The sequence below is a fragment of the Pantherophis guttatus genome, chromosome 2 (genome assembly GCF_059756535.1).
Source record: "Pantherophis guttatus breed Tessera chromosome 2, ASM5975653v1, whole genome shotgun sequence".
In the NCBI taxonomy this organism is placed as follows: domain Eukaryota; kingdom Metazoa; phylum Chordata; class Lepidosauria; order Squamata; family Colubridae; genus Pantherophis; species Pantherophis guttatus.
Window position 1 is genome coordinate 160,701,654 of NC_142064.1, and position 14,018 is coordinate 160,715,671.

Genomic DNA, 14,018 nt, shown 5'->3' on the forward strand with positions numbered 1-14,018 from the left:
CATAACTCAGTTGACTCTAGTTCCAAGAAGGAATGAAAAGAGGGCTACAATTTTAATCCTCAAAGAAGCAGAAAAGAGTCATTGCCTCTGTCAGGTAGGACTTTAGTGATTTCCAGAAATTTATTGGATTGCAATCTTTGGGTCTCAAGTCTTGACTTTTGTCTAGAAGTGCTTCTTTTATTTGGTTGGGATTCTTTGCTGATCAAGTTACAAATTGCCTATATTCTTCTCAAATACTAGGGCATAAGAAAGAAAGAAAGAAAGAAAGAAAGAAAGAAAGAAAGAAAGAAAGAAAGAAAGAAAGAAAGAAAGAAAGAAAGAAAGAAAGAAAGAATCAAATTTATATAATCTTCAATCTCACTGAAGATGACTCTGGGTGGTGCACCAACAATAGGCAAAACAATATATATATATACAAAAACAGCAAAATGCAAATGTAAAAAGTAGTAAATATCCTAAAAAAACAAAATACAAGCATAGATGAAGGGAGAATTAACAATGGTCCCATCAACAATGAAACTATCTAGACAAGCCTCCAGCTCTGTGAGAGCCTCAGACCTAATCATATAACCAAATCTGTGGGCCTTTTGGAATATCAAAAGGGAGGGCGCCAAGTAATTTGGGAGCGGGAAGGATGTTACACGAGGTGGGTGAAATATATTATATGGAATGGTTCCTAACCTCTAAATTACTTTTGGACTTCCAGGTAAGAGGCTTTGGGAAAATGCTGTGCTTGGAGAAACTATTAGGTTCCATTCTGAACAGCTACAAGTCTGGACAACTGCTCTCATTCTGTTAAGCAACACTGAACCATGTGGTCCAATGTTCCTAGCATGCATTGATCTACCATAGGTAAAATATAACCAAGAAGATGTAGTGATACCCTTCCTCCCCAAAAAACCAAATAGGCACTGAAACATTCATGGGTTAAGATATTTCAAGTGTGTGCATGCTTTTATATAGCACTTTTTCTTCCCAGTATTGACAAATATTTTTGAAGTTAATATTATATAGCCACATGCTCAGTTCCATTAATTCAAAAGTCATATTTCACATTCTGAAAACTGAGGTACAGGATGTCTTCAAGGTATGAGAGGCCATTCAATGAACATTCTACGTTACAAAAGACTCCTCCCCCATGATGGGCTGTCCGCTAAAACAATGCAAGGCTATGACATACACTTGAAAGGAAATCGGGAATCCTGCAGTTGTGGAACCTGTCTGGCAAGAACAAAGAATGCTTATTCACAGGGAATATGCACGTGTAAAACTTGTATCACCTCTGGATGGTTAGAGGACTGATAACAGAAACAAAGAGTTAGGCATCCTGCATGCCCCAGCTAGAAGTTAGGAACAGAGATGGCCTGGAGCAAACAGAATGTGTATTAGATAATTCCTGAAGCATTAATTAGCCAAGGCTTAGAAATAGGGACAGCTAGAAACCAATAGAACAATTGTTAAATCATTACTAAAATGTTTATTAGATTATATTTCTCATATATCCCACCTTATCCTGCCTTCCACTTTAGTGAAATTGTATAAAGCTTTCTTAATTCTATTGTTCAGGGTTCCTAGGCATTTTCTGGCCAGGACCCCATTTCTTGGAGCACTTCAATAAAAGGAAACAAAACCTGCACCTGGTGTCTGATGTTCTTCATTAGCTTCAGCACCAGGGTCAGACCCGAATTGGGGACAACGTCCAAGCTACATACGACCCCATTTTAAAGTTGTGATGGCTGCAGCAGCCCTGCAGCCATACACCCTTACCCCTCATGACAGGGTCACTGCAGCACCCCCTGCTTCTCTCCTCCCATGCAGCCTCCTGCCCAAATGCCCATCGTGCACCACACTTAACCTGTCGAAGCTCTAGGACCTCATGTTGTGGAAGTAGGGCAGGCCATGTATCTCCAGGCTGCAAGGCAATAATCCAGATGCGGTTGCCATTTTGTCCTGTCCACTTGTGAGCAGGTACAAAAGGGAAGCCAACAGACAAACTGCTTTGTTTTCTGCCTTAGAGAGGTCAACCCTGTTAAGGCACCAAAATAAAGCAGTTTTCTCGGGGCCACACAGCAGTGACCCAAGTGCAGCCACCATATTGTCCCTCCCACAAGCAGCTTCTGCAATGCTGCAGAGATCTTTCTGAGGCCAGCAGAATGAAGCATTCAGAAGCTTTCTGAAGCAACGTGCAGACTTCGTTAGGGAAGCAAAACAAAGCAGTTTGTCCCTGAGGCGCGCGGTGGCAACCCGAATGGAGCTGCCATTTTCTGGGTGGGATAAAATGGCAGCTCTTTTCAGAATCACACCATGCAGCCGTGCAAAGAAGCTAGTCATTCAGTGGTCTGGAAGACCTCGGAGTTCTTCAAAAGGTAAGTGAGGAGAAGGATATTTGGTCTGGTAGGGTGGGAATCAGGCCTATGGCCTGGAAGGACACATGTGAGAGTGGGTAAAGGCCTGTTGGGACTTCAGGCACAGGAGGTGGCAAGGAACATCTTTGGGGTGGGGGGAGGCCTTAGGTGGGCCAGGGCAGATGGGCTTGGCCCTGTATTAGGCCTCCAATGCAGTGGTGGGTTTAATAATTTTTACTACCAGTTCTATGAGTGTGGCTTGGTGGGCATGGCATGGCTTGGTGGGCGTGGCAGAGGAAGGATACTGTAAAATCTCCATTCCTTCTCCACTCCAGAGGAAGGATACTGTAAAATCTCCATTCCCTCTCCAATCCAGGGGAAGGGTACTGCAAAATTCCCATTTCCTCCCGATCAGCTGGGATTTGGGAGGCAGAGAATAGATGGGGGCAGAATTTTTACTACCGGTTCTCCGAACTACTGAAGATTTCCACTACCAGTTCTCCAGAATTGGTCAGAACTTGCTGAAACCCACCTCTGCTCCAATGGCTTCCCCACTACCCAGGAAGTATCCCGCTCTCCACTTAACAACTGACCTATCAACAATTATTTGCAGTAAATTCTAAGTACCAGTTTATTCCGCTTGGCAAAAAATAGGCTTCCTATCTTGGATCATCATGGACTGCTTTTTTTTTTTAAATACTGGAAAAGATATACAGCAGTTGATATAGTACTTACTGAAGTAAATTGGATATTAATTGGTTCTTTGTTGATCAGCATCTTTCGTATTGCCTGTAGCTCCTTCATGTGGCTGCTCTCTCCAGCTTGCATCACTTCCTGCATTGAGAATGTGCCAGGTAGCTTGGCATCCACACAGATTATAACAGAAAGCTCTGGTAATCTGATGCAAAGGAACACCCAGTCATACATATGACAGAAGGGAAAGTTCAACCTCCCATAATGTAAAAAGAAGTTCATGGAATAAGTCCTCCAAGTGTAAGCCAAATCAAATACAGGTAGTCATTCACTTATGATCACAATTTTTTTTTTTAATTTGATTTATATGCCGCCCTTCTCCGGAGACTCAGGGCGGCTTACAATGCATTAAGCAATAGCCTTCATACTTTTGTATATTTATACAAAGTCAGCTTATTGCCCCCACAAACTGGGTCCTCATTTCACCTACCTTAGAAAGGATGGAAGGCTGAGTCATCCTTGAGCCTTGGAGAGATTCGAACCAGCAGTAAATTGCAGGCAGCTGTGTTAATAACAGGGTGCTTAGACCACTGTATTATCAAGGCTCTTTTTTGTGCTCAATTGAGCACAAAATTTATCTTACTAAGCAAGACATTTGTTAAGAGAGTTTTGCCCCATTTTATGACCTTTCTTGCCACAGTTATTGGGTGAATCAATTACAGTTGTTAAGTTAGTAACACAGATATTAAATGAATCTGGCTTCCCCATTAACTTTGCTTTTCTGAAGTTTGCAAAAATTGGTCACATAATCCTGGGAAACTGCAACCATCATAAATACGAGTCAGTTGCTAAGTGTCCAAATTATGATCATGTGACTATAAAGATGCTGCAATGGTTGTAAGTATGAAAAATAGTCATAAGTACTAAGTACTTTTCTTAGTACTGCTGTTACTTTGAATGATCATTAAATGAATGGTTGCAAGTCGAAGATTTCCTGTATACATTTTTTTTCTGATTATGAATTATATGCCATAATGAGATTATGATTACCCTTTATGGAGAAAATAAGATTTGTATGATTTGCATGGAAATTAAAAGAATAACAGAATAAAGTTGGAAGGGACCTTGGAGGTATTCTAATCCAACCCCCTGCTTAGGCAGGAAACCCTATACCATTTCAGACAAATGGTTGTCCAATCTCTTAAAAACTTCCAGTGTTGAAGCATTCACAGCTTCTGGAAGCAAGTTGTTCCACTGATTAATTGTTCTAACTGTCAGGAAATTTCTCCTTAGTTCTAGGTTGCTTCTCTCCTTGATTAGTTTCCACCCATTGCTTCTTGTCCTGCCCTCAGGTGCTTTGGAAAATAGATTAGAAGAAAATAAATACATTTGGAGAAAAGATTAGGAATCCATAGCCACAAGCAATAGCCACAAGCACTCCTTCCAGGAGAAAAAGAATATTCCTCAGGTCAAAGGAGTGCCTGTGTCAATGTATGTCAGTATTGACCTAGTTAATGAATACACTGATCATTATAAATGTATATGAGAGAGACCAACTGAACCAGGATTGCACATTTATGACCTTTGCCCGTTATTATATCCAGACAAAGTGTTCAAGGGAAAAAAAAATGGCAAAAAATGAACATTGCCTTGCTTATTATTCGCATTAAGCAGTATTACCATTCATTTAACCATAATTAAATTGAATTGAATTACATTTCAATCATAATTACATTGAAAAGAGAAAGAACATAATGTATATTCACATAAATACTGAGGTTGATCCTGTGGAGATCCATAGTTAAATGCAAAGTTATAGACTAGGATCACATAACAAACTATGCCATTTAAGCAAAACCAACAATAACACAAACATACATGATAGTTTAGCACCATGTGTGAATCGAAAATTTTTTATGTCCTGAACTAATGCCTCACAAACAAGAAAGACATGGTATAGGTTTTCTCTCACTTGAAACAAGTCTGGGTCTCTGACTTGCATGGTACCCTATGCAAACCAGAGGCAGAACTGTTTGTAGCTTCATAGCGCACATGCTCCAGCAACACTAATTTCTGTCAGGCTGCTAAATCCTGGAATGGAATAACACTCTAAGGCAGTGTTTCTCAACCTTGGAAGCTTGAAGATGGGTGGACTTCAACTCCCAGAATCTGCGAGTTGAAGTCCACCCATCTTCAAGGTACCAAGGTTGAGAAACACTGCTCTAAGGTACAATATATATAAACTTACTTCTTGTTCTTCAATGCTCCTGGATTAGACTGTTCCAATTCTGGGCATATATTTTTCAAGATCTCATAGTATTTCTGAGTTTTAAATTGGGTAGGGAACACGAGTGCTTTGCAGCCAACCTACAGAAATACACATAAGAAAGAAAATAAGTTTTTAAATCAGCCTATACAACAAAGTCACAGTGCGCAGAAAACAATGAAGAGAGATTCACTGGAGATAGTACAGTTTTCACACACTAAATTGTAAGAAAGTCACACAGAACCTTAACATTCCACACTCATCAGTGTCTCCCTGGATTTGCCATTGTAGGTCACTGTTCGATGAGCAGTAAAGTACAGTTTGTGGCATCTTTCATTACAAACAGTGGAGAGCAACTGCTTCTAAGTGTAGACTATTTTGGTCTTTGGTCTTGGATAGACCAAAGTTTGATTTACTGGGCAAGACCACCTTCTTGAAATATTATTATATAATTAATTAAAATAGAGAACCCTTGATCTAGAACAGGGGTATCAAACTGGATTTCTTCAAGGGCCGGATCAGCATTGTAGTTCTCCTCTGGCTGGAGTGTGGGGGTGGCCGAGACGGGACGGACACCTCCTGCAGCACCCTGTCGGCCAAAAACTGGCTGTGTGGAGGCCTCGCAAGGCCTCTGCAGGGCCTGTTTTCAGCCAGCAGAGTGCTGAAGGAGGCTGTGGAGGCCGAAAACGGGCCCCCCTGTAGCCCATTTTGGCCAGCAGAGGCCCCACGAGCCGGTCCTTTGATACATCCAGGCTGGCCCCATGGACCAGATTTAAGTGCAATCCAGCCTGCAGACCTTGAGTTTGACACCCCTGATCTAGAAGAATCACTTAGTTCATGGAGTGGAATCCCCTGAAATGCAGGAGGAACTTCATCAAATTCAGACTGGTCCATATAAAAAGCAGTCATGGTGTATGCTATAGACCAGGACTGTCAAGCCCACGGGCCAGATGTGTCATATTCTGGCCATGCCCACACCCGGTTTAGCGAAGGGGGAAAAAGTTGCAATATGTCATGTGACGATGCTGTGACAACACGAGTTTGACACCCCTGCTATAGACTAAAGTGCACAAAGTATTTAGTTCATGAGTCAAAGAAAACATTGGCCAGAAGAAAGCATTAAAATTATACTTATTAAAAGAAGAAGCTTCCATTTTATGAAGTCTTCCCCATCATTCAATAAAATTTTATTTCTAGAATTGGGCCCTATGGAAATTTACTCAGAAGTAATTATTCATACTAATAGGATTAGTCACATTTGAGAGTGTGTGTAGACAACATTTTCCACTCTAGTGCATTGGATGCATTGTGTTGCAAACAACTCACCTTAAATGCAAACTATATGAATCCAGTGTCTGTACATTTGCATTCCATCCCAAATGCTGGTAGTTGTTTCCCCCCTCTAAATGAGGAATTCTTAGAGATTTGGCATGGTCAGGAATGATCTCTTTTGCCTCCGGGGTACAGCCAGTTTTGCTTTAATGGAACTCACTATCTAATGTGTATATACAGATTTTATCCTAAACAACTCAGGGTTCCTTTGAAATATGCCCCAACGAATTCAATGAAATTAACTGCTATGTAAGCTTATAGTGAAAGATCAGAGGATTGGAACCTCCCACAATTAAATTGGTCAGCAGGTTAGCTCTCTGCAAAATATATTAGAGTATAAAAGTAGTTTTTGCACTATAAAAGTAACAGCAATTTTTATGACGGTGCTTAGCAGCACTGGAATATGCTAGTAATTTGATTGCTTTCCTCGAGCATCACAGAAGCAGAAATAATCACAGAACCTGTCAAATTCAATGTACATTCCATGTCTTACATGATTTGTGCTTCTTATTTTTCAACACTGAGAAAGCAGGACTGGCAGATAGCCATTGGAATTGCTAGCAAACAAACCATGAGGAATAGGAAGGGAGAAGAAGGAGGGGGGCTCTAAACAAAAAAATGAATGGAATTATGAAGCTGAAACAGCAGCTCTGCAACACACACCCTCCAGCCTACTGGATTAGGGATAATGCTGTGGACATCGGGGGAAATTCAGAGATGCCCTGGCATTAAAATGCTACTTTAAATTATGAGTGAGATATGGATTACAGCCATTTAGCTGGAAAACTAAACAAGACAGGCAAGTCCCAAAGGCTTCTTAATCCTAGCAGGATTAATTTTATTTATAAACCATTTAACAGTTTTAATCCTCCATTATTAAGGATAAGAAAGTTGAATGGCATAGTTTGGACTGGCCTCTCTGCACAGCGGTAGTCTAACTGAAGCAGGAAACAAGCAGTTCAGATCATCTGATTGGTGGGAAAAATGAGTGCCATATACCCTGGCTCCATCAGCTATACTTTTGTGATCAAGGGTCATGAGTTGCCCAGCTAGGATGTATATTATTAGGAAATATTGAAAAGCACCTGACTCCCATGTTAAACACCAGAGTTTACTTTGGCTCCCTGAAATATCCTTAGGCACTAACTTGATTGCACATTGAACAGCAAACATTAACACTTTATACAATAGAGACTGCTTTACATTTCAACACTACACTTTTATTGTTTGATGCTCCTTATTTTTCTACATCAGACAATAACAGTGATTTTCTATGGAGAGCCACTAGACTTTCTCTGTGGACTGGCGTCAGAGTATTAGCATATGCAAAGATAAGATCATTCTTTGCTTCTTTATTCTTTTTTGCTTTTGCGCCAGTTAACTGGCAACAAAAAAAATTAAGAATAAAAGAACCTCTTAGTTGGATTTTAGCAGAGAAGCATTAAATCAGGTATTCCAGATTTATGAATTGCTAGCCAGACATTCACAAGCAAACTGTGAGTGTGACACTGCTCTCTGTTGAGTACTGCCAGCACGTAACATTCACAACTACTCTACTTATAAAATGGATATACAAAATTTAAGAATCCTGATTAATTATTGCCAACTCTACAATCATTAAGGGTGAGTGTTATGCTATAGGAGGTAGAGGGATGTCTTTCCCACCACCTAACTACAAAATTTCAAATACTTCAATTTCTCCCCTTATGATAGAGATAGTTATTTTTTTTCCTTGTACTTTTCCCCATACTTCACTATTATCTCAAGAATTCTATTTCTAGAACAGAAAATTCTATCAAAAATGTTAGGGGTAAAATTAAGCAGAGATGATGTAACAGGTCTTTCATACCTTCCTCAGGACAAACTCCAGTTCGTGGGACTGGTATGCTGGGTTCACAGACACCTGGAAATGCAGCAATAGTAAAATCAGTCTGCTGTGAAGACTTATAAGGAACTAAGTGAGACCCAGATTGCCAGTTCAGAATAAATAGAATAAATGCTAATTGGTTTCCTGGGCCTTGATCCAGAGCAAGCAGAGGTCCCTGAAGTGCAGTTCTTCATGCAGCCCAGTATTAACAAAGGCAAAAGGTCAGACATCTTGTGGTAATATTGGCTTTGGAGGATCATGAAGGTAAATTAACAACATAGATCCTGTGCATTTTAAAGTATTTATCTTCTCACTTAGGAATCTTTCACTTTTATCTATATGTATTATTGCTCTAGTTCTGCTTCCCATTGTGGAAATCTCACCATAATATATGATGATGATGGAGGTGGAGGAAGAGGCAGAGGAGGAAGAAAAGATGATCTTGTATTTAGTGATATCTGAAGTTCTTTCCAACCCTTACGTTCTATATTCCTATGAAGTAAGTCCTCTTTAGTATCTGTTGTAATATAGTCAGTAATATTGTACAAATAGAATGCATCATTTTCAAATCTATGGTCCTCTTGTCCACATTATTTAGCTTCATAATCTCTATCCTTTGCAACATAAAGCAATTGTTTTCTACAACACAAGCATTCTTGCCAATTTTACCCCAAGGTTGATGAAAGATGAAGAAAATTTTTTAAATAAAATCTGTGCACCTATGTTACTAAAATACACAAGTAACACAAAAATCATAGTTATTTTCAATGCAATGTTATACACTTTTCTGCTTGACCATTTGTTGATGTAAAACAATCTGCCACAAGCATATTAAAATCCTGTTTTTTTTTCTTCCACAATATTAATCAATAGCAAAGAAGAGGCTCAAAAACACAATAAATGACATACATGAAATTAGTTTTAGGACTTCAGCTGCTTGTAACCAAGGTGTGAATGGTTAGAAACAAAGCAGGTTAAGGAATCTTTTTCTGGACTTCAACTCCTTCCTCTGATTTAGCCTGATGTTCTACCTGGACCTCATCTACCAAAGCCCTCAATTGGTAGAGTAAATTGCTGCTTTATCCCTTCTGGATTGGCAAAAAAAAAAAAGAAGAAGCAGAAGAAAAGATCATAGTTTTACCATATTTCCTATTTCTTAGGCTAGGAGAAGGGTATCAGCAAGGAATGTGGGGGGGGGGGGGTTTGCCAAAAAATTCAAAAGGGTAGCCATGGCCATGTAATTAGAACTCTCCCTCTTCTTTTCGAGTTGCATGCACAATCCCTGTAAAAACAGGAACAGGACTTTGACTGTCAGTTGCATTTGACATCTTGCCCAAGATGCCACAGTGGAAAGGCTAGAAGTGGGAAGTCGTTTTAACCTTAAGGGGGATGGAGAAATTATTTTATGGCTGTATCAGTAAACTGCAAAAGTAAATAAAATCACGGCCATAGAGGACAGCAAGCAATAGCCAGAGGGAAGGAGGTTCCTTGCCAAAGGGCACAATAGGCAGCAAGAGTGAAGGGATTTGCCTAGAATAAAATGGTGCAGCCAAGCCACCTGGATGGCACTGGCACAACAAGCTATCAAAAGTCAGAAAATGCTGACTTTTATTGCGTAGAATAAAGATGGGTGGGGATTGCTTTCCTGCTGGGTTGGAGGTGAATAGAGTTCATTGTGTGTTCCTACCCTTGAGAAATGATCATGGTCAATATGTGTGTTGGTGCAAGTTGTTAAAATTGCCCCCCCCCCTTTTTTTTTGGAAGCAGCTAACGTTAGTCAAAAAATACCTCTTCAGCTGACAGTATTCAACACCAAGAATCTAGATTGTTTTCAGCTTTGCAGCAAGTGCAACAAACTCCAAACCTTATGCAAAATTACACCTGGTGCATGATGAACATGATTTAGATTCACATGGTTCCTTCTCTCATATAACAGCCTTATGCAGAGCTCTCCCTTAACCTCCCACCCTCCGCTAACCGCTTACAAAAGAGATGAACTTACCAGAATGATCCCTGCCTGGGCTGTAGCGAATTGCATTAGGACCCATTCATAATTGTTAGGACCCCACATTCCTAATCTGTCACCCCTTTTCAAACCAAGGGCCAGAAGCCCGGTGGCAGCTTGCTCCACCTGCAATTTTCAAAAGAACAGGAGTCTCAGCAAACTCAATTCCAAGGGTAAGGAATAATAGAATACTGTATATGAAACAAATGCTCTGTGCTATGCAATAAAGTAGCCACTATAAGTGTTTAAAGAAAAGAAGTTGGCTGTTTATCCTGCATTCCTACTCCAGATTTGAAAATATCAGTGAATGGAAATCTCCAGCATTCTTACATTTCTGAATGCCAGAAAATGTACTTGGGTCCACGTTCAGATAGAAAACATGCAACCCAAGGAAGGAGGATGTAATCTGAAGTCACATCAGGGCCTTTATCACAGTGTTTAGATCTCTGATAGAATTAAGAATTAAGAATTGAAATATTAATTTGGGCATTTAATAATACAGTAAGAACCTTATTTTAAAGGCCTCATCAAGGTTTACTTCCACATTCTATTTTCAGTTCTAAACCTTGGTACCCTTGAGCAACCAATCTTGACATTTATGGATTTATTTATCTTTCACTTTGGCTACTATTTGATTCCCCCAAATACTCTGAGTATTTTACAGTATATACAAGGGAAAATAAAATGAAGCAATCAAAAAGCACGCATGTCCAGAAGAGAGAAACAACCAAACATGCTCCAAACCGATAAAACTAGAAAGTCTGCTCTGCATCCACTCTAACCCCAGGACTGGAGGCAGAGCCATATTTTAACACCTTCTATTACAGCTGTAGGTTGGAACCCTAGAGATCTCTGGGAGGATGCTATTCCAGAGGGCAGGTGTCACAACAGAAAAGGTGGCTGTTTCAGTCCTGACAGATGACATTCTTTGATTGAAGGGACCTGCTGTGTGTCCATTCTGCTAAATCGCACGGGGGTGGGGCAGAAATTATTGGATAACATATTAGGACAACATTTCAGACTGCAGTTTCCAAAGGCCAGAACCTCTGTAACATTTTGAAATGCATTTCTCTAGCAGCGTGGACAGCTTTTCTAATTATTTTATTCTTTTATTTATTTATTTTTTCATTCGACTTTAAAATGCAGCCAGTTCAACCTACTACTTTTATTTACCGTATTTTCCGACGTATAAGACGACTGGGCATATAAGACGACCCCCGACTTTTCCTATTAAAATATAGGGTTTGGGCTATACTCGCTGTATAAGACTACCCCTCTTCCAACGCACACCAAATAAAAATTAAAAAACATCAACTGGCTCACCCACAATGTAAAAGCAGCTGTGCTAGATCCAAAATGGCCCCTGCAACAAGCAGGAACCTCACACAGCCACAAAAAGCCCCAAAAACAACTTTCACACTTTACACACACACAACACAACACAACTGGCTCACCCACAATGTAAAAGCAGCTGTGCTAGACCCAAAATGGCCCCTGCAACAAGCAGGAACCTCACACAGCCACAAAAAGCCCCCCAAAAAAACAACTTTCACACTTTACACACACAAAATTCCACATACAACTTTGTGAGATTTTGTGTGTTTGTGTAGTTAGAGTGAAACACTACAGAAACACACAAAATCTCAGAAAGCTGCACAAATATTATTTTATTTTATTTTATTTTTATACGAAAACTAAATTTAAAACTTCCTAAACTTTAAATGGCTAGGTCTAAAAAAGAACAACTAAAAAAACTCCCAATTTTTTTTAAAGCTCCCAAAGGGGAAAAAAACTTACCCAATAGAACAGGGGTCTCCAACCTTGGCAACTTTAAGACTTGTAGACTTCAACTCCCAGAATTCCTCAGCCAGCTTTGCTTTGCTGGCTGAGGAATTCTGGGAGTTGAAGTCCACAACTCCCTGCCTGCTTGATTGCAGGCAGGGAGTGGCTTGCTGATGGAATGGATTGCAGGCAAGCGAAGCAAGGCAAGTGTTGCGACTAGCAGCTAAGGTAAGCAAGCTGGAGGGGGAAAACTTTCTTCCTTTTACATGGCTCTGACGATCCCAGCTGCGTTGCCTGATTAGCAGGCAACTCAGCTGGGATCGTCAGAGCTTAGATCCCCAGAGCCATTTAAGGCTTGTCAGAGCCTTTCGGGCTGGTCTGCCTGATTACAGGAGAACAATACCCGGCGTATAAGACGACCCCCGACTTTTGAGAAGATTTTCATGTGTTAAAAAGTCATCTTATAGGCCGGAAAATACGGTACCCTTTCTATCCTTTTAAATTATTATATTTACATATAATGATTACTGAATAACAAATTGTCAACACTGGCAGTACAGAATCTGTAACAGTTACGCACATCTTGCTTAAATTGAGAAAAAGTTTTTCGGATCCCTTCAGTTAAGAATACCAAGGCTTCTCTTTCTGGATACCGGTGGGTGGTTTCCTCTAGGCACTGATCCACAGTTTTGGAAATAAGCGGGATGTCTGAAGGCCCATTCAGATAGCTTTTTTTTATTACAGGTATGGCAGGGCGAATATCAAGTGGTAGAGCACTGTAAAAGCAGCAAGAAAGAACAAGAAGTTATAAGCAGCAAAATCATTCACCCTGGGAAGAAAACAAAGATTTATTGCATGATATCAACAGAACTACTGCAAACTTACCAATAAAAATATGAGAAATTATATAAAGATATAAGGTTCCATTAATCATTTTCACTATGACCCTGTATCTGATTTTCTATTTGAAAATCATTTGTCTTCATCAGCAAGATAATTTGCAAATGGATATATTTCACAATTAAATGTCAATGAGCAGCTGGTTGTTCTGATTGACATTGGTGTGTTTGTTGTTGTTGTTCAGTCACTAAGTGGTGTCCAAGTTACTCTTTGTGATCCCATGAACCATTGTATGCCAGGGCCTCTTGTCCTCCTCTGTCCCCCAGAGTTTGCCTAAATTCATATTCATTGCGTCAATGACATCATCTAACCATCATCATCCTCTGCTTCCCCTTCTCCTTTTCCCTTCAATCTATCTCAACATCAGGGTCTTTTCCAATAAGTGCTCTCTTCTCATGTGGCAGCCAAAGTACTTGAGCTTCACCTTGGTATCTGCCCTTCCAAAGAACAGTCTGGATTGATTTCCTTTAGGAATTTATTTAGTTATCAGCAATTCTAAGGTATTTCATTTCTTAATAAGTGATAAGATTTTGTTGCTTTTGTAAGAGAGCCAAAGGTCTATTTCCAGGGAAACAGTGACAGCAGGATGGCTAAAGGTTTTTCAAAGTGTGAGGCTCATTGTTCCAGAAAAAAGGGTAGGAAATTACACTGCTAAATTTTAGTGGCAAATGCTGGAGATGCTTAAGTTTAGGCAAAATGGGGTCATGGTCCCATTTGACTTATGGACCCCATGGACTCTCACTTGATGTATTTGAAGAACTTTATTTATTTGCAATCTCAAATATAAATCATAGTTCAGCCACAATGTAGTCAGGTGAAAACCAGGGA

General features: G+C 40.0%; 1 protein-coding gene across 1 annotated transcript in view; it reads right to left on the minus strand.

The window, feature by feature from the left end:
* The window catches only part of ACSF2 (acyl-CoA synthetase family member 2), a 63,665-nt gene that overhangs the window by 40,357 nt on the left and 9,290 nt on the right, over positions 1 to 14,018 (minus strand). The window contains exons 2-6 of the mRNA XM_087887161.1: positions 12,871 to 13,066; positions 10,506 to 10,634; positions 8,486 to 8,539; positions 5,287 to 5,405; positions 3,081 to 3,243 (exon numbers count right to left, since the gene is read on the minus strand). Coding sequence (XP_087743287.1) covers positions 3,081 to 3,243; positions 5,287 to 5,405; positions 8,486 to 8,539; positions 10,506 to 10,634; positions 12,871 to 13,066 — 661 coding nt within the window. The remainder of the gene's footprint in view (positions 1 to 3,080; positions 3,244 to 5,286; positions 5,406 to 8,485; positions 8,540 to 10,505; positions 10,635 to 12,870; positions 13,067 to 14,018) is intronic.